This window comes from Muntiacus reevesi, chromosome 1 (assembly GCF_963930625.1).
Source record: "Muntiacus reevesi chromosome 1, mMunRee1.1, whole genome shotgun sequence".
Classification (NCBI taxonomy): Eukaryota; Metazoa; Chordata; class Mammalia; order Artiodactyla; family Cervidae; genus Muntiacus; species Muntiacus reevesi.
This window is the reverse complement of record NC_089249.1, coordinates 239,603,122-239,622,663: the sequence shown is the minus strand read 5'-3', so window position 1 is coordinate 239,622,663 and position 19,542 is coordinate 239,603,122. Positions and strand designations below refer to the sequence as shown.

At 47.9% G+C, this 19,542-nt stretch overlaps 1 protein-coding gene across 7 annotated transcripts; it reads right to left on the bottom strand.

Annotated features, from left to right (window-relative positions):
* Positions 1–2,605: 2,605 nt before the first annotated feature.
* MYOZ3 (myozenin 3) lies at positions 2,606–19,137 on the bottom strand. 7 transcript variants are annotated; one of them, XM_065918927.1, is made up of 8 exons: positions 18,519–19,132; positions 17,994–18,078; positions 17,113–17,174; positions 10,452–10,606; positions 9,266–9,319; positions 9,039–9,174; positions 8,437–8,599; positions 2,606–5,522 (listed from the first exon to the last, which is right to left on the bottom strand). In XM_065918927.1, exons 3-8 carry the CDS (start codon positions 17,171–17,173, stop codon positions 5,354–5,356), a joined length of 738 nt encoding a protein of 245 aa, XP_065774999.1. In that variant the 5' UTR covers position 17,174; positions 17,994–18,078; positions 18,519–19,132; the 3' UTR covers positions 2,606–5,353. The 7 variants fall into 7 exon arrangements, with proteins under 7 accessions (XP_065774999.1, XP_065775000.1, XP_065775001.1 ...); XM_065918928.1 differs by lacking the exon at positions 17,994–18,078 and having other exon boundaries at positions 17,113–17,191; XM_065918929.1 differs by lacking the exon at positions 17,994–18,078 and having other exon boundaries at positions 17,113–17,191; positions 18,848–19,132.
* Positions 19,138–19,542: the final 405 nt, after the last annotated feature.

The following is a 19,542-nucleotide window of genomic DNA, read 5'->3' as shown; positions in this document are numbered from 1 at the left end:
TTCTGGGGCCAGATAACCTGAGTTCAAATCCTCACTTCAGCACTCCCAGCTCGCACACTACTTAACCTCTCTCTAGTTGTCATAATGTCTTACCTCCTAACCATTCTCACTGTCTGTAGTATTTTGAGCTCCTCCCCTCTTGGAGAAGGCTCAGAAGGTATAGCCTCATGACAGCTGGACAAAGGCAGTAATGGCCCTTGGGGCAGAGTGACTGTTGGAAAGCCAAGCCAAAGGTACATGGGGACCTGAAGTAAATGGAGGTGAAATCAGAGGAGTATAGGGTGACCCTTCTTCCCTCACCACTAACCTGTCAAGTGTCTGGTTTAGTCAACTGGGTGGAAAGATGCCTTCTCCTGAATAGAGAATGCAGTGGCAATTTCTCAGTCTTTCCTTGTTTTTCGTGATCTTGATAGATTTAAATAGGACTAACTGGTCAGGTATTTTGTAGAATGTCTCTCAGTTTGTATTTGTTTAGACTGGGCTTATGAATTTGGGGGAAGTATCACAGGGTGGGGGTGCCCTTCTCATCCATTTACATCAGGAAGTTGAATATTGCTGATGATGTTAACCTTGATCACTTGGTTAAAGTGGTGTCTTTGTGAAGTTACTATTTTTCCTTCCTATGCCCTTTGGAAGCAAGTCAGTAAGTCCAGTCTGTAATGAGTAGGAGGGGGAATAAGTTCCACCTCCTGGAAGAGGTGGTACCTACGTGCATTGTTTATATGTATTATTTGTAAGTCTTGTAGGAAAGGAAGATCTGTCCTTTCCCCTCATGTATTTGTTTATTCAGTCACTTAATTATATCACTGAATTCACTGAATTTACTTTATTCTTTCAGTTATAATCTCCTATGGGTTGTCTTCACTCTCTTGACTGTTTTTTGATGCACAAAAGTTTTAATTTTGTGTATTCACTTTTTAAAGTGTTTCATAGTTGAAAATAATGAGTATTGTCTAATTTGATGAGGCAGAATTCTACACTTTCATTTTATTGTTCAAAATTTTTATATCCATATCCATTATTTGTCTGCTAAGCAGTCAACGATTGAAAAAAATGTGTTAAACCTTCCACTGTGATTATGGGTTTAGTGTATTATATAAGGGTATTTATCACAATAATCCTTTTTTTTTTTTTTGCCAGAAGTCCCCTTTGTCTGATGTTAATATGGCTAGAGCACATTTCTTTGGAATAATATTTAACTGGCTTATCCTTTTCCATTTATTTTACTTTTGTGTCGTATTTTCAGGAGTGCTGCTTTGTGAACAGCATAGAGCTAGAATTACTTTTTATCGAATTTGTGAGTTTCTGCCTTTAAACTGGTGAGTCTTATCCATGTGCATTTATATTTAAATGTATTTATACCACTCTATGTGCCTTTGGGTTTTTTTTTAAACTCTTCCTGATGTCTATTGAATTGATTTCTCTGCTCATCATTGCTCCTTAGATTCTATGCTTTCTCTATGGATCTTGCCCAAAAAATGTTCTTTTATAGTTGTCTCGGAGATTAATGAAAACTCTCTTCCTATTTATTTGTCTGAAAGTTAACTTTTTTTTTTTGCTGTGGTGCACAGCTTGCAGGATCTTAGTTCCCCCACCAGGGATCGAACCTTCACCCCACTCAGTGGAAGCACAGAGTCCTAACCACTGAACCAGCAGGGAAGTCTCTGCACTCACTTCTTGAAGATGTTTTTCCATTATTGCTGTCAGGTGACCTTTTTTGTCTGGAACCTCCAAAGTATCTTTGTGACTTTGGGATTCTGTGAATGTTCACTGCCATGGCCCTTAAGTGTGGCTTTAGTTTATCCTTCTCATGACGGGATGAAGATTGTGTGAGTTTTTTTTCCCCCTTTATTTTTATTAGTTGGAGGCTAATTACTTTACAATATTGTAGTGGTTTTTGCCATACACTGACATGAATCAGCCATGGAGATTGTGTGAGTTTATGTCTCTGATCAAATCCAGAGAACCCGAAGTCATTTAAAACTCCTGGAACTCTTGTTAATAATGCTGAACAATCAATCTGCCCATTAACTTTTTAATTTATTTTATTTTATTATTCATTTATTTTGGCCACAATGCACAGTTGTGGGGTCTTAGTCCCCTGACCAGGGAGGGAACCTGGGCCCTCAGCAGTGACAGCACTGAGTCCTAACGCTGGACCGCCAGGGAATTCCCATGTCCACTAACTTTTTTTTAAAAGGAGGGATTGTTTTGGTAAAATGTAACTCATGTACCAAAAAAGTGCATAAACAACAGATGCACAACTAAATTAAATATTTTAAGTGGATATCTGTGTAACAATCACATATATCTGGAAATAGAAATTGTCCAGCTTTCCCCAGAAGGGGCATTATGTCCCTTCACAATCACAAACCTTTCTTTCCTCCAAAGTCCTGATTTCATATTAAACACCTCCTTGCATCAGTAAACATGTTTTATATACCTGCCTTCCTTTGCTCACTATTTTGTTTCTAAGTTGCCTCCTTGTCGTATGTAACTGTAGTTCATCCATGTTCACTGCTGCCGTGTCTGCTGTCAGTTGTCCCAGTGTTTGGGTTATCCTCAGCCCCTTTCATTTCCATATCACTGTATGATTTCATTCATGTAAAGAACAAAAGCAGACAAAAGTACAGAATTTATAGAAAGGGCATACCAGGCTCCCAAATTACATAAAAAGTTAATGACTTACTTTTTCAGGATCCAAATTTTACTTGTTGAATAAAGAAGCAAAATATAGAACAACAAATAATGTATGATCCCATTAAAAGAAAGACATGTCTTTGTACTTATGCATCTATATACATGTTACATATTTATTCAATTATGTCTAGAATTCTAGGGGAGCCAAACAATTAGCAGTGGTTACCTCTGGTGTATATATGGGAATGGGGCAGAATGCAGGAAGGGGGGAAGGGCTCCTTATGTGTATGGGAGGAGCTCTATGGGCCTTCACATTTTACTACCTCATTTATTTATTTACTTTTACAATAAACATTCCTTTTTTTTTTTAAATAACATCAGTAAGAGTCACCTCAGAAAAAAGAAAGAATGAGGATTTACTCTGGGGTGCAGCAAGCTTCTCTTCCATACTCCCTGGCTAACGTTACCCTCAGAGCACAGCAGAGCCATCCCAAGACAGTCCACATCCTCTCTTCCGTGTTTCAGACACTTTAATGGTTGGCTTTCAGTTCATAGAAACACAGCTTTAAATGGCAGCCCCCACATTCAAGACTGCACATCAATTGCAAGTAAATCTAAATCAGCTGTTGGCCCGTTAAGACTGGGTGGGGCACAGCGAAACTCCTCTGGAGCAAAAGGAAGATGCAGCCATTTTCTTTCTATTTCTGGAAACCAGCTAGATTTCCAGGGTTCATACCTGGGAACCAGGTGGATTCGTGGCCTTCTCCTCTCCCCAGGAGAGGGAGTCAGGGAGGAGAAAGAGAGAGGCAGCGGGGAAGGAATAAGTCATGTCCAAAGGGAGCCCTATGGTCATCGGAGGCTCTCCTTCAGGTTTCAGCCTTACTGACCCCCAGTGGCATTTCCATGAGCCTACTTCTCAAGGTGCATTCACTGCAGGAACATCTTATCCGGCCAAGAGCAGTAATTGCCTAAAATCTGACTGATTGCTTATTACCTGTGTGTCCATCACTATGCTCACAAAACCCCATGCAGGGACTTGTACTCTTGTCCTCATTTTACAAGTGGAGAAACAGGCCTACAGGTGAGAAATGACTTGCTTGAGTTCACACGGCTAGCGGTGGCACTAGAACCCACCCCATCCAGTCTGACCTCCAGCCTGCACTCTTAAGCTCTAAAATCTGAAAGCATGACACCATGATTAGGTGATTCCAGACTGAACGGGCACTGACTTGGCCACCCAGCGGAGTGATAAGAAATATTCACTGGAATTGGACAGATCCCCCCTTTGGCTTTGTCCCCAGATGAGTCACTTCCCCTGCTTAGGCCTGGATAACCACATCTGTAAAGCGGGACCACGTCTTTGTCTCAAGGTTGTGCTGAAAATTAGAAATGGGCTACGTAGAACACCTGCTACCAGTGCAGGCACCGAGGCACCCAATAAAAAGCAGCCACCATCAGCGCCGTCACCACCAGCACGGGGGCGTTCCCTTCCCTTCTCTTTCCAAGGAGCCTGCGTAGAGGCCGAACTACGCCTGGCGGGGACTAGAACGAGACCTAGCCCAGGGTCTGCTCCAAATGGTGAGTGGAAGCGGGTGGAAGGGAGTCGTCCTTGTAAGCATCCCACTTCACACTTGCCCTGGAGGGCGTCGAGGGGTGCTCCTTCCTTTGACCCCATGGCTGCCTCCCTAGTCCAGGCCTTGGTCCTTGAAGGATTCCCGGCATCCGGCCTTGCTCCTCTCCAGTCTGTGCCCCACATAGCAACCAGTGAGACCCCTCACTCCCCAGCTTAAGAACTTCCCCATCTCCTTAGTGCAGCCCACCCCACTCCACTCCGCCCCGCTTGAGGACTCACCACCTCCTCTGACACTGCTGTCCCCCTTCTTCACGCCGGCACCCACAACAATTCCGCACCCTTGCACTCACCACCCACTTGCCAGAAATGCTTTCATCTCCACAGCCTCCCTGTCACAGCCCCTCCCTTCAGTCCTCCAAGGCCCTACTCATCCTTTAGGACACCTCCCAGAGTCCCCACCCCACACCCAGGGTTAGAGACCCCCCCCTCTGCTTCACATGGTTCCTCGGTTGTCAGCAGGCTTTAGGGAGCATTAAGGTGATTTACTGCTTTACAAATCTGTCTTCCTTCCTCTGTCTAGGCTGGGGCCTGGGCTTATTCCCCACACCCTCTCCCTATGGCTGGCACAGCAGCTAACACACAGTTGGTGCTTAGTAAACGTTAGCAGCGTGAGTAGATAAAGACCATCTGTGTCTCAGTAAAAGGGAAAGCTAATTGTCAGAGTGCTTCACAGGTAAATAGGCAGCTAGCGGCTCCCTGTCACTGGGGGCGACTACGCTAGAGTACAGGAGCAGGAGAGAGTGGAGGCCGGACGTGGTCACTGGAGGCTTGGATTCCTAAAGACACAAACCAGGGACAAGTTTTCTTAGAATCAGCTCAGAGTGTGAGTTACTAATAGAGATCCTCTGCTCAGGGGATTCTGATGCTGCAAGTTTGGGCAGGTCAGAAACCTGTAGGAAAATACCCCCAGGTGATTTTGGAGTATGCCACATTGGGGACTGCTGAACTTTGTGACTTTTGAGGCCATTTGCAGTAAGGTTTCATGTGTGATGGCCCTTCATAAACTGTGAAGTGCTGGCCACAAATCATGGCTCCAGGTGTTATTCGAACTCTGAGATGAGGGAAGTGAAGGCGCTGGGGCTACAGCTCCTCGGACTCTGGGAGGTTGCGGACCCAGCCCTGGGCCACTCTGTTGAAGCTGGGTCTAAGGCGAAGGAGTTCCAAGCCACTGGTGAGCTCCGGGACGAAGGGGGTGCCTGCCCTTGGAAAGGTTTCCCCCACCAGGGGTCCTCCAAAGGGCACCGGGGTCCTGGGGAGAGAAGAGCAGCAGGGGAGGTGGGCTGTGTGGAGGTGGGATGGCAGAACAGACATTGGGGTCACCGCGTGCGGCCCCCTCCTCGCCTCTCTGGGCTTCAGTTTCTCTGATACTCAGCAAAGATTTTGTACTACCTTTAACAGGTTTCTCCAGCTCTGCCCAGTCCCAAATCTGCCCCCAGTCAGGATGGCTCATTGTTTGGAAATATTAATAAGAATGACGTTTTCAGAGTGAGAATTGGCCTGTCCTGGCAAAACACTCGGATCCTCTTAAATAAAGTCCAGAAGGGAGAAGAATTGGAATCTGGTGTTTCCTTCCTCTCGACATCTCCCCTTACAAAAATATATCACAAACTGGAGGGAGAAAGGAGAGTTAGAAAGAACATTCAGAATCAGAGAATACAGATTACAACCAAGACATGCTATTTCTCACCCATAATACTGGCAAGAATAAGTGATTTGGTAATGGGCCAAAGTTAGTGAATGGTGGAAAGATTCTTACTCATATACTGCTGGCTGGAGGGTAAACTGGTGCTGCTACCTTGCAGGGGAATTTGGCAGGATCCTTTAAACCTGAGAATGTGCAAATTCTGTCAGCCAGCAACTCTACCTGTAAGCATATGGCTTAGGCAGTGCATGCACATGTGCACAAGGAAGCAGATAGGAGTAGTGATTAGTGACAAACCAGACACGCCATATGCCCATTGGCAGAGCAATGGATAAGATCGATATATTCATGGCAGAGTACTATATAACAGCTTTAAAGGAATGAACAGAGCTATAGATATTAAGAGATTTCAAAAGCATAATGTTGAGTGAAAAAAACAAGCTATAGGATGAGATTCAAAATATCAAAAAAGACACACACATGCAAACCAAACAATGCTACATCCCCGCAGGTATGTAGCTGCTTGTAGAGAATGCTCTGAGAACAGGCACCAACCTGACAACAGTGTTACTTTTGGGAAGAGACCTGGGATTGGAGGATGGGGAACAAAGGGGCCCTACTTTTATTTGTAGTTGCCTAGGGTTGGGTTTTGTTTTGTTTTTAAGATAATACAAATACATGATTTTCAAACTATTTTTTACTTTTACGAGAACAAAGAGCGTTACTCATGCAGTGTTTTCCCTGCAGCTTGGGACCATTCCTGAGCCAGGACCCAGGTTCCAGCCAGGACAGGGTTTCTGCCTGGACCACCCCAGCTGTGGTGGCAACAGCCTGGCCCCACAGGAGTAGGCCAGGCCGCTTCCAAGTTGAGCAGACCTTATGGTCGGGCCGTGGATGCTGAGCGCAGCTTGACTGCCAACACTGCTATTCCTTCTCTCTCTACCTCCGTTGCCTCTTCTGTGCCAGGAAGGGTCTGGCCTTGAGGCTCCTTAAGAAACCCCCTTCTTTTGGTGGGAACATGCCTCAGCCCGTTACAGCATGAGATCGGTGGGGCCACAGCCTGCCCTGGCCAGTCCGGAAGCTGCCTTGCTAGCACTGATGTCTACTGAGGGTTTTAAATAGCTAGACAGGCAGGGCTGGAGGGCCCAGGAGAAGAGGCAGCCCAGTCCTTCCTGGCAGGAAACCCCCAATCCTCTGCCAATGGCTCGTGGTTCACACGATGCCTGTTGGACCCTGTTCTTCCCATCATGGTCCTTCCATGCTCTCAGCTGTTTGAGGGCAGTCACATCCCTCCAGAGCACTCTCTTCTCAAGGCCCATCACCCCCGGCTCCTTCAACCCTTCCTTAGGGGGCCTCGTCTCCAGGCCAAGCCAGGCAGATAGTCTCCACATGTGGTCTGAGCAGGTGCCAGAAGAACTGGGCTGTGGCCTCCTCTCTGTGGACCCTCCAGTTTCTCACTTAATGTAGCCCAGGCCAGCAGAGAATTTCTCATAAATAGCAGCAGACTAAGGAAGCCAATTGCAGTTGAAATGCATCCTCTAGCCCCATGCCTTCCTCCAGTGCCAGGCTCCTGTCCTGCCTGCTGTGATTTGTTTTCAGGCCCTTAGAGTGGAACATTAAATTTATTCCTTTCAAGTTCTCCCCTGAAAATAATAATAACCTGTAAATAGTAATAATAGAAGCTACCATTTTTGAGAGCTTCTCACTTGCCAGAAACTTTGCCTATGGCCTCTCATGCAACCCTCACAACCATTTTATGAAGTAGGTATTGATACTATAAGAGTCTCCTTTTACAAGTGGGAATTGGAGACCCAGCGAGGTTAAGCCATTCACCCAAGGTCACACAGCCAGGGCTAGAGATTGCATTAAGCCCTTGATGAAGCCCCACGCTCTAAACACTATGAGCCCCTTATCTATTGTTCTCATCTCTGGTGTCCAACATTTCACTGCCACTTCCCACAGTGGGACAGCCTCAAGGTCACTTTCTAGGCCTCTTCCAGGCCATTGATGAAAGGGAAGGGCTGAACTGGCCTAGGACTGGTGAAATCTGGGGCCCCCACCTGGGGAAGGACTCACACTTCCACATCCATCACAGAGGTGGCACACAGCAGTGATGAAGAACAAGAAACTGAACTCTGGAGTCCCACAAACCCAGATGTGGATCCCAGCCCTGCCATTGCTTTCTTGCCGTGTGACTTTGGGCAGGTTGTTAATAATCCTCTTCTGCAGCAGAATGGGAAAAATTGTAGCATCTGCCCCACCCTGTTGTGAAGCAGGATTCAACAAGATGTGTGCCACACACAGACATTCATTCCGTGTGCATTTACTGAGCACCTACTATGTGCTAAGGCATAAGCGTTCTATTGTGTTTTAGCAGGAACTCAATGAATGTATACAAGGTGTTGGGGTAGAGCCTGGCATGTAGAAAGTGCTCAGGAAATGCAGCTGCTGCTGTGGTTGTGACTGGCTCCAGTGCATCCTCCTTCCAGGTCTCTCCCTGAGCAGCCCCGCCTTGTCTTACTTGTTGAAATTTCGATACTCCGCCAGGCTGGGGGTGTGACTTCCGCCCTCGCCCAGGTAGTCCCGGTAGCTGATGAACTCCTGCCACGGGCAGCGGTAGCCCTTGGGGATGGCTGTGTGGTTGAACTTCTCGGGTGGGATGCCCTTCAGTGGCTCAGCATAACCTAGGGGTGGAGTATGGCACGTGGCAGGCAGGCGAGTGGGCTGCCTGGGTTCCCTTCTCCTTTGGCCCTCACACCCATCCCATGGACACTGTTTGGGGATGGGAAGGAAGGGCTAGGAAAGGGAAGTCAAGGGAGGGCGTGGAATGTGATGCCAAAGTCGCTCCAGCAAAGAGGACCCTTCCCCATCCCTGGAAATGGGGAGGATGGAGCAGGGGGATTGCAAGTTGGGGCAGAGACTCTAGTCTTGGCTCATCTCTGGCACGCTCTGTGACCTGACATGGCTGCATCTCTCTGGGCTTGTGTTGTATCTGCAGAGAGGGGGTTGTGTGTGTAAGGAGATGGACTTGATACTCTCTGGGAGCTCTTTCTGCCCCATCAGGGAACACACCCATGTTCTGGTCCTCCAGCCCTGGTCCTGGGACATGGGGAGGCCACTTACCTGGTGCCAGGGCGCTGGGGTTGAAGGTGCTCACCGGCTGGGAGGCCATGGACTCAGCATCCCCAGGGCCCCCGTGCGAGCCCGGATAGATGTGGAGCTCAGAGCGGTAGTTCTGCCCCTCATGGCTGTTGGCAACCTGGGCACAGGAGTGAAGCTCAGAGAATCTGAGTTGCCTGGCCCCTTCCCCTGGGCTTCCCCTCCTTGGGGAGGTCTCTGTCCACACTCACCATCCCAGGTTCTGCTGTTCCAGTCCCCTTCTCCTTTGCACTTCCTGCCACGACCTGTAGGGTTGGGGGGCGGGTGGCAAGTAAACCACAGGTAGGCTCACCAGGGCTCTGCCTCCACTAAAAAAGACAGGGAGTGGGGAGGGGCATAATCCTAGAGCCCACCTCCCAAGGATGTTGGGGGGATGAGTTCATAATGTAGAGTGCTAGACCCTGGAACAGAGAGGTGCTCTTATAAATGTTAGCGGCTGCTGTTGTATTGACCCTGGACTTCTGTTAACCTCCCTGAGTCTCAGTTTCCTTCTCTGTAAAGTGGGCGTGATGATAACACTGTCACTCTCTGATCATTAAATGAGCTGACACATGCAAACCGCTTAGCGAGCACTGTCATAGGCACACAGCAAAGGCAGGTGTTTGTCATTTTTATTATTCTGCCACATGGTGCCCTGTCGCCATCTCCTGTTTCATCCAGAAATGGAGTGGAGCCGGATGGCAGGCCCTGAGTTCATTAGAGGTACCTGAGATTGCCTGCCGCCTCTCCGAAGTCCAAGGGCAGGTCATTCTTGTTTCCTTGCTCTGCTGCTGTTTAGTCACTAAGTCATGTCCTGACTCTCTTGCGAGCCATGGACTGTAGCCCGCCAGGTTCCTCTGTCCATGCGATTTCCCAGGCAAGAATACTGGGCTGGGTTGCCATTTCCCTCTCCAGGGGATCTTCCTGACCCAGAGATCGAACCATCACTTACATTGGCAGGTGGGCTCTTTCCACTGAGCCACCAGGGAAGCCCCATTCTTTAGATGACTTTACCTTCTTCCAGTGGGAAGAAGAGAGAAGTGTTCTGCATTTTCCATCTTAGATCAAGCTCAAGTCTAATCTAAATCCTGCTTGCTGCACATTCAGCCCAGAGCACCTGACTGTCCTTCGGCACTTTTCACAGGAGCCAGAGTCCCTTCATTCCATGGCTTACCCTGTCCAACCCACTTTGTTTCGTGCCTGGGGAGAGATGCCTGAAGAGCTGACTCTGTTCTAAGATCACAGAGCAGGGCAGGCATCACTCTGATGGCAACGCCATAGTCATCCCCTGGTTGGACTCAAGGGGCTCCTGTAGGGGCCAGACATTCTCACTTGGCTCGTTGTGTGGCTGATGACTGGCCCTCAGTTTCCCTGTGAGCACAGGAGGAGCTTACTCACAGCACGCGGGCTGGCTGCAAACTCAAAGGTGAATTTCTGCACGCGGCGCTGTCTCTTCTGGAAGAGGAGGGACCCCCTGTTGTTTCGCAGTGATAGCTCCTCCATCATCAAGTCCTGGGGCACGCTCAGTTTCTTGCCCAGGTCCAGCAGAGGAACTGCGGGAGAGGACAGAGAGAGCTCTCACTGCCAAACCTGCAGGATACTCCGGCTGCTGACTCCAAGAGGACCTCTTCACAGCACTGTCCGTTATGTACAAGGATGTCAGTTTCCCCCCGGGCTTGCTGACACTGGGTGTCATTCTGTGGATTCTCTGCCCAGCCAATGGGCTGAGATGACTCCTCTGAGTGTGATTTGCCTGTGTTTGATGCTGAAATCAAGCATCATTTCAGATATTCTTTGGCCAGGTGTATTTAGTCCCTGAATCTCCTGTGCAGCTCTGTGCCCATAGTGGTGGAGGTGATGAGAAATGATCAGATTTCAGATATCTTCTGAAGGAAGGTCCTGGGGGTGGGATGTGTGTGTGTGTGTGTGTGTGTGTGTGTGTGTGTGTGTGTGAGAGAGAGAGAGAGAGAGAGAGGACTGGAGGTGACGGCAAGGTTTCTGCCCTGGGCTGCTTGGAGGATGGAGCGGCCGCTCTCTGAGATGGGAAGGTTGGAGGAGGAGGAGGTGTGGGGAAGACCAGGCATTCAGGTCTAGACAAGTCTTCTTTTCGTGTTAAAATAGCCTTTTGTCATCATGTGCTGTGTGTACATGCTACGTTGCTCAGTAGTGTCCAACTCTTTGCGACTGTATGGACTGTAGACTGCTAGGTTCCTCTGTCCATGGGATTCTCCAGGCAAGAATACTAGAGTGGGTTGCCATACCCTTCTCCAGGAGATCTTCCCACCGCAGGGATTGAACCTGCATCTCTTACATCTCCTGCACTGGCAGGTGGGTTCTTTACCATTAGGGCCACCAAAACACCATATATGTACATTGAAGAGAGTTAGAAAATATAGACATAAGAGAAAAAGGAAAGAAGAACACCATTTTCTACCATCCAGAGATTACCACTCCTAACCCATTAGTGTATATCCTTTCCTGTCTTCATGAAGTGAAGTGAAGTGAAGTGAAGTGAAAGTCACTCAATCGTGTCCGACTCTTTGTGACCCCATGGACTATATAGTCCATGGAATTCTCCAGGCCAGAACACTGGAGTGGGGAGCCTTTCTCTTCTCCAGGGGATCTTCCCAACCCAGGGATCGAACCCAGGTCTCCTGCATTGCAGGCAGATTCTTTACCAACTGAGCCACAAGGGAAGACCCCTGTCTTCTTAATTGACCATATATTCATGTGACTTTTTAACTAAAATGAAATCATAGCATAGCTGCTTTGTAACTTGGTTTTATTCAAAGCTCTCTACCTTTTCAATAGAATGAATTTTTGTTTTATATCAATGTAATGCCTAACCCATATTCAGACTCCCCTAATGGTTTCCAAAACTGAGAATAAGATTTGAAGAGTCTTGTAGGCATCCCAGTGGAGATGCTGATGAGGGAGCTGGATATATGAGTCTAGTGCTTGGGGAGAAAACTGACTTGGATATAAAAACTGGGACATTGAGAGTATACAAATGGTATTGGCTATCGTTGTTTTTTAGTGAAGAGTGTTCTGTTGATTTCTTTTCTCATAGTTAGGACCAGTCATTACAGCCATGTAGAAGGACTTTGGGGCTGATGACTGCCAGTAGTTTGGGGGCCTATCCATATCCTTTATGCTTTCCCCACCAGCAAAATGCACATTTCATGCTGGCCCAACAAAGGGAGACTTTTGGAAGAGAGGAGTGTCAAAATTGATAAGGACACTGGTAGGAGAGGGATACGTGGGGACAGCACAGGCAGAGTTGTTTGTCATCTCCAAAATCAGATCCACATAGGTTCATGTTCCAGGCCTCTAAATGACATTCTGAGCCCGGAGGCTGGTTGAGATCACCAAGGATATGAGGATGCATAAGAGATCTACAGACTGAGCCCCAGAGCCTCTAACATTTAGATTGAGGAGATGAGAAACAGCCTGAGCCTGGGGAGAAGTAGGAGGAAATCTAAAGACTGTGGTGTCCTAGAACCAAAGGATGAAAGGGGTTCAGGGACAATGAACTGATCAACAGAGTCAAATGTTGCTGACAGGTCGAGTCAGAGGAGGGCTGAAAATTGACCATTATATTTAGTAACATGGGGCTATTATTGGTAATCTCCACAAAAGCAGTCTCTGTGGTGTACTTGGGTGTGAAAGCCTTATTGGAAAAGGTTCAAGAGAAAAGGGACTGAGGAACAGTTTAGCCATACCACAAGGAAGCAATGAGCCAAATCTAGGATGTGGGACTTGTACAGAGCATCTGGCCCAGTTTCTTCAAAGGAGTGAATGACATGGCAAGAAAAGGAGGGGGTGACGGTGATTTAGATTAAAGGAGATTAAGAGACATAGCTACCAAATAAAAACAACAGCCCTTGAAGATACTGTGCTAAGTGAAAGAAGTCAGATAAAGACAAATGCCATATGATTTCACTTATATGCAGAATATAAAAACAAACATATAAACAAAAGCCAACATGAATGATCAAACCAAACATCAACAAACATGCATATACAGAGAACAGCAGTGGTTACTAGAAGGGAATGGGGGCCAAGAGGGAGGGCGAAATGAGTAAAGGGGTCAACTGTGGTGAAAGGTAGAAACCATACTTTTGGTGGTGTATATGCTATAGTGTATGGGCTTCCCTGGTGGCTTAGATGGTAAAGAATCTGCCTGCAATACAGGAGACCAGAGTTTGATTCCTGGGTTGGGGCGATCCCTTGGAGAAGGGAATGGCTACCCACTCCAGTATTCTTGCCTGGAGAATTCTGTGGACAGAGGAGCTTGGTGGGCAACAAATAGTTGTTCGGGACTAACACTTTCACTTTTCATGTCCTAATGTGTACAGAAGTAGAAATATAATGTTGTACACATGAAACTAGATAATGTTAGAATCCAAAGTGGCTCTTATTTAGATACTGTGAACAAACTAGAGAATTGGAGAAAGTTGACTACATGACTGATTATTAGATAGTATTAAATCAGTATTGTTCATTTTGTTCAGTGTGTTAATACCTTTACATGTAAGGAAATGTGCTTTTTATTACTTTTTGATGCATTGTGAAGTGTTTGGGGGGGGGGTGGAATGACATGTTTCTTGGGATTTATTCTGGACTCCAGGAGTAAAAGGGGGACCCTGGGGGCTTGCCCTCTCTACTTTGGTGTGTGTGTGTTTAAGTTGGTTAAATAAAATGTTAAAAAGAGAGAGAGGAGGGAAGTAAAGACAGCAGCTTTGAGGAGCTGTGCTCTGAAGGACCACAGCTGGAGGCAGCTATGGAAACAAGAGGGATTTGTTTGTTTGCTTGCTTGTTTTTAAAGAGGGGAATTACTGAAGGAATGTCCTAGAGCAGGGGAGAGGGAAGGGAGGGTGTCCGGCGCCCAGCCCAGCTGGAAGCGGTGGCTTCAGACAGGTGCAAGGAGAGTTCATCCAGCACACGAGGAAGGAAAACGAAGAACAGGGCCACGGATGCAAACAAGCGGACAGATGTGGAGGCGGGAGCTCACAGAAGCCTCTCTTGGCTCCTTTTCTCAGTGAAATAAGAAGCAAGGTTAATAGCTGAGAATGGATGTGGGGGAGGAAGTACTTTAGGTTTGAGAAGAGCAGCTGCTGAAATGGTCCCAGAGAACAGTAGAGTGAACGGGTCAGGGAGACAGACATGGTCACCAGTTAGCACTGAGACCGTGCAAGTGCGGTGCTTCGTCCCATTCAGCGGAATCCTAAATGACCTTTTAAAAAAGGAGGCTGATGGTTTTTTCATTCTTTCGGCAAATGTAGAGAAAGAAACTTCTACATGTTAGAATCAGAAAGAAATAGATTGGCGGGGGGGGGGGGCGGGCGGGGGGGGGGGTAGTAAATTTCTGAAGAATTGTATTCTAAGATCCCACTCATATGTTTAAAAAAATAAGCATATGCTTATGCGTGTATTGAATCTGCAAGGAGACATGCCAAATATGAGCAGTGACTATTTATGGGATATACAAAAGAGGAGGGCTGGAAATTGTTTGCACTGTTTTTGTTTTTTTTTTCCAAATGAGACAATGCACTCTGTCTTAAACAGATGAAAGACCATTTATACCTAAATATGTAATAAAAGTCCCCTGGCATATATTCTCAAGTGCTGTTCAGATGAACTGAGCTCAATATTTAAAGACAAAAAAAAAAGCTATAGATGAAACCTATTTTGACTAAGCAATTCTAATTCTAGGCATTCATCCTTGGGGAGAAAAGTTGAATAAATACGCCCAAGGATATACGTACAAGGATGTTTGCTGCAGTGAGGTGTCAGATTATGAAAACGGGGAATGAGTCTTATGGATGCTGCCTGGACACCCTTTATCAGTGACTCACAGCTCACAACGGCCACCTCTGCAGATAACTGCCCCGGTGAGTAGAGGCTGCAACAGCCCCCTGCTAAAGCTGAGATGATTTCTATAGGGCAATTAACTTATGCTCTGGAACCCACTTCCTTACTTTTCTCTGCCCAGTCCTGCTTTTGTCACTTCCCTTCTCCTAGGCGTGCAATCTCAACAAGTCACTTGTTCAGGAATCCTCAGGCTCTACCCCTAACCTTAGTCAAGCCTTCATGGCCTCCTTGTCGGGGGAGGGTGTATAAATATATATAATATCTTATATGCTGGGGAAGTGAGGGGAGGGGAGGGGTGAGATAAATTACACTAAGATGGGAAGAAGTCTGTGGTATGCTGCTAAGTGAAAGAAATTCAAGATGTGGTGTGCTGCAAAGTGAAAAAAAAGATGATGAACACAGTGTATAGTATTCAGCCCACGTGTATATGCGCTTATATAAATATGTTTATATATGAACAGAAGAAGGATTTACACAAATCTGTTAACAATGGTTATCTCCAGATGGTTTCATTATGAGGAACTTTTGCTTTCAAAGTCATTCATATCTGTTTTGTCTGAATATTTTATAAAATGAATGTTTTATTTATGTAACCATGTGGTAAAGGAGCAGTTTTGGAGACAGAGAGATAGATCTGGGGTCAAATCTCAGCTCTGCACCTACTGAGGATGTGATTTCCTGGCTTTCCTGAGTCTGTGTTTTCTCTTCTAAAAAATGGGTACAATCATATCTAATTTACAGAGCTGTTGTGAGGGTTATATATATAACAAAAAGTACAGATGCTCTCAGCACTGTATCTGAGACATAGTAAGCACACAAGAACGATGTTTTATTATTATTTTTCAATGGCTGTCTTTTGGTGATGAGCTCATGCGCTTTTTTTCCGTTTCTGCTTTTCTTTAGTTTCAAAGTTGTCCTTAATTAATACTCTAGCCATAATCAACAAAAAAAGAACGTATTTCCAGTCTGGCATAAATGATGTGCGTCAACACTGGGGGGTCTGTAACTAATTAGACAAGAGAAAAGAAAATGCATTGCCTGGTTCTTCTATTTAGAGCCTCGATCTCTCACAAAACTTACATATTTCAGCATGAAAATCACGGAATGAAAAAAAATGAAACCAACAAAAGGAGACAGGAACACACAAAACGAATTAAAAGTATGCCTCACAGATGAAGTTGTACACATGATGAAACACTTGGAACGCTGAAGGAGGCAAAACTGCAGCGAAGCCCTTAGGCAGGGATTTATCAGGGCCTGGTTCACTGCTCTCCTGCATGGCAGCCATGCGGGTACTTGTCTCAGCGGCTAATGCTTGGCCTCCTCCCTCGGTCCCCTGGATCAGAACTCCTGGGTAGGGATGTTGGGATGAGCCTCCTGACAGCCTTACCCACTTCCGTGCCCCTCTGCTTTGCCGCCAGGTTTTTCTATATTCCTTTTTCTGGGTAAACAACCTGCTTCCATCTGTACCCCCCATACCTGGCCCCAGGTCCATGGGCGCTGAGTTGGGCAACCTGGATTCTGATCGGCCCCCTGGCTCCCTCAGTAATCTGTACCTTTAAGTAACAGTGCCATGTCACTATGATTCACAGTAAAGTGTGAGAGTTCTGACTTAGCTGAATTGTTTTTTAAAATATATGAAATGCTCTAAAGTAGACCAAATAAAGCCTCCAAAATTATGCCAAGAGTTCTGTAAGAGGTCTTATAAAGTTGATAAGTATGTATTTTAGGTGATTTATCCATTGGCTGAATCAGCTCTTAAGTGAAATGGTCTGACTCAGGTCGGGCAGCCTGCTCTTGCTCCCCTGCCCCCCCTCCCCTGACCCCTTGTCTCATGCTGTGGCTGCTCAGCGAGACCCCGACACGGGCAATTATGTGGGAAGCTTGGGCCATTGGTAGGGTTCGATCTGGGACCCTCAGAGCTCAATCTGGGGCTGAGGAATGGCTCCGGTGGGGCCAGGGCCCAGTGTCTGGCACTCAACCTCAGCTCTCGTGTGCCCCAAAATCAGGGCCAGGCCCCTCCCAATGCTTCGGGAAACTTCCCAGTCCAGGCGGTAGATTCCACAGGCTGGCCTGGAACTCACACCTGTTTGCCCAGGCCTGGGGCCAGCAGGCTGAGTGGCTATAGCCTGGGACCAAGAAAGGATGGGATCTGAGGAATGCACAGGGGCTGGGTCAGCCTTACCTGGTTCAGTGAGGTCCCCCGTGGTAGTCATCACTGGTCCCTTCTGCTCCTTGGGGATCATCCTGTGGAGGAGACACCCCTACAGATGGGTCTAGCTGCCTCTGTTCCTCCCAGTCCTTGGTCCACCCAGCCTTAGCCCCACACAGCTGTATCTCACCCCAGTCTCAAGCAAGGGCTGTCCAGGTGGGAAAGAGGAGGCTGAGGTCCATAGAGGGCAAGGGAGATGCTCAAGGTCATGCAGATCTGCCTCCAGGTTGCTAAGGAAGCACAGGCTCATCGAGGGTTTTTTCTGGGACGTTAGAAGGGGAGGTGGGGGGTGTCTGACTGTTGTTGTCCACTGACTCGGGTGAGCTCTACTCAGGGGCTTAAAGAGGTTGAAGGTTGAAGTCTGGGGGAGAGGAGCATGGCTGGTTAGGCTGGGGCTGCACTGGGGTCTGCAAGGTGTGCGCCTCATGTCCCCAGTATTCAGCTCTGAAGCTTGGGGGCACAGGCTGGTGCAAGGAAGCTGGGAGGGCCATCAGCCCCTTCGTAGCCCTATTTTTCGGCTCACTTCCATGGTGCTCTGCTTCTCTTCCTCCTCCACCAGTCCCCCATTTGCATCTATGGTGTGTCCCAGGAATCTTGGAGGTGATTTAAAATAAAATGAGGTCCAAAGCCCCAGAGAAGCCCTGCAGGCCCCAAGTCCAGAGTCCCTACCTTGCCCTCAGGAGAGAAGGCAGAGCGTTTGAGCCTCCTGACAGCCGTACCCACTTCTGTGCCCCTCTGCTTTGCTGCCAGGTTTTTCTATATTCCTTCTTTTAGAAAAACAACCTGCCTCCATCCATTATCTCCCCTCCCATGCCCATACCCGGCCCCAGGTCATTGGGTGCTGAGTTTCCAACCTGGATTCTAGTCTGTCCCCCTGACTCCCTCGGTAAGTGTGAGCAAGCGGCTCTCCAGCTCCACGTCTCTCTGTGCCACCTAAAACTGCACGCAAACATGAGCACAAGTACATGCATTTGGGGTGGGGCCCATGAGCTGGTGAAGCATGCTCCACTGTGACCACTTAGGATTCCAAGTTCCTAGATCTGTTTCTTGACAAACACTCTCCTTACAGAAATTCACAGACATCAGGAAGGACCCCTCATTTTACAGACAAGGACCCTGTTCCCTCTGTTGCTGAAAGATCTTGAAGTCTGAGCAGAGTCATAACCTACCCTCCAGCTGGAATCCTAGCCACCCCTCCCCATTTAACCCAGAGCTTAGGATCCCTCCCTTCCCAATTCAGGATCCAGGCTTCCATGAGGCCCCACACTCCCGGCCCTTCCGCAGGGTCCTTGCTCTGCTGTGGGGGGAAGGGGCTCTGGAATTACTCCTCTCCACCGCCCACTACCCACAGTCCTCAAGCTTCCCTTGGATCCTGGTACCTGAGAGATGGAGCCACAGTGGGCAGGAGTGGGTGTCAGACCCTCAGATTAACACCTCTGTCGGGAAGCTGAGAGCCGAGTGGTCAGTGTCCGTGCAGGCGGTCGGCGAGCTGGGTGTGCCCTGCAGCCAGCTCTGGCCTCAGCTGACGAGAGTCGCCCCTGCCTTGTCGTGGCTCACAGCCTTATTTCGGGCTGCAATAGGATCCAGGGACAGATGCTAAAAGCACCAGGCCCCAGAGAAGACAGGTGCCCCGGCAGCAAGCCCTCACACACGGAAGGCCTTGCATGCACATGTACAACACACATACACATGCACACACCAAAGTCACCTGGAAATGCTGAGAGTGAGTCACCAGTCCCCTGAGCTTGCTAACGATATCCTTAGTGCCTAGAGTGGGGCCTGGTAGCAACTTGGTAGATATTTGCTGAACGAGTGATGGAATGGGTGGGTAGGTGAATGAATGATTTATCCCCCAATGTCTTTGCTTGACTTGTTCTTTCCTTTCCTTCTTTCCTGCCTTCCTTTCTTCCTTCTGCTTCCTTCTTCCCTTCTTCTCTCTCTCCCTCTACCTTCTCACATTCTCTGAGCTTCTCTCTATGGACTGAAAATAAATAAGGCAGGGCTCTGTCCTCAAGGAGCTCAGCCAGGCCCGTGTCAGCCCCGTAAACAGCCTCTGCAGCGCATCATGGGAAATGCTCCGAGAGGGCCCCAGGGGAGGGTGCCACCCGCTCAGCCTGGGGGTGGGGAAGGCCTCCCAGAGGAGGAGACATTTGAGCTGGGCCTCGAGGCATGAGTGGGAGTTCATGGGGCAGAGAGGGGCACGGGTAATTGCAGGCCGAGGCTGCGTCACATATAAGGATATTAGGGGCCAGCTAGGACTGGGGGCTGGGGTGGTGCTGAGAGATGAGGCCAGACAGGTGGGCAGGGGCTGGATCACAGCAGACTTTTCAAAAGCAAAGTTTTATAAAGGGCTGTTGGAGTTTAGAGCAGTGGAATGGAGCAGTTGGATGGCATTTTCCAAAG

Excerpts from the sequence above, each read along its gene's own strand:
- MYOZ3 (XM_065918927.1), bottom strand. The coding sequence starts at position 17,173 with ATGATCCCCAAGGAGCAGAAGGGACCAGTGATGACTACCACGGGGGAC. Across the intron at positions 8,600-9,038 it reads CCCCAGCGCCCTGGCACCAG|GTTATGCTGAGCCACTGAAG; the intron begins GTAAGTGGCCTC and ends CTCCACCCCTAG. Across the intron at positions 5,523-8,436 it reads GAGTATCGAAATTTCAACAA|GACCCCGGTGCCCTTTGGAG; the intron begins GTAAGACAAGGC and ends TTCTCTCCCCAG.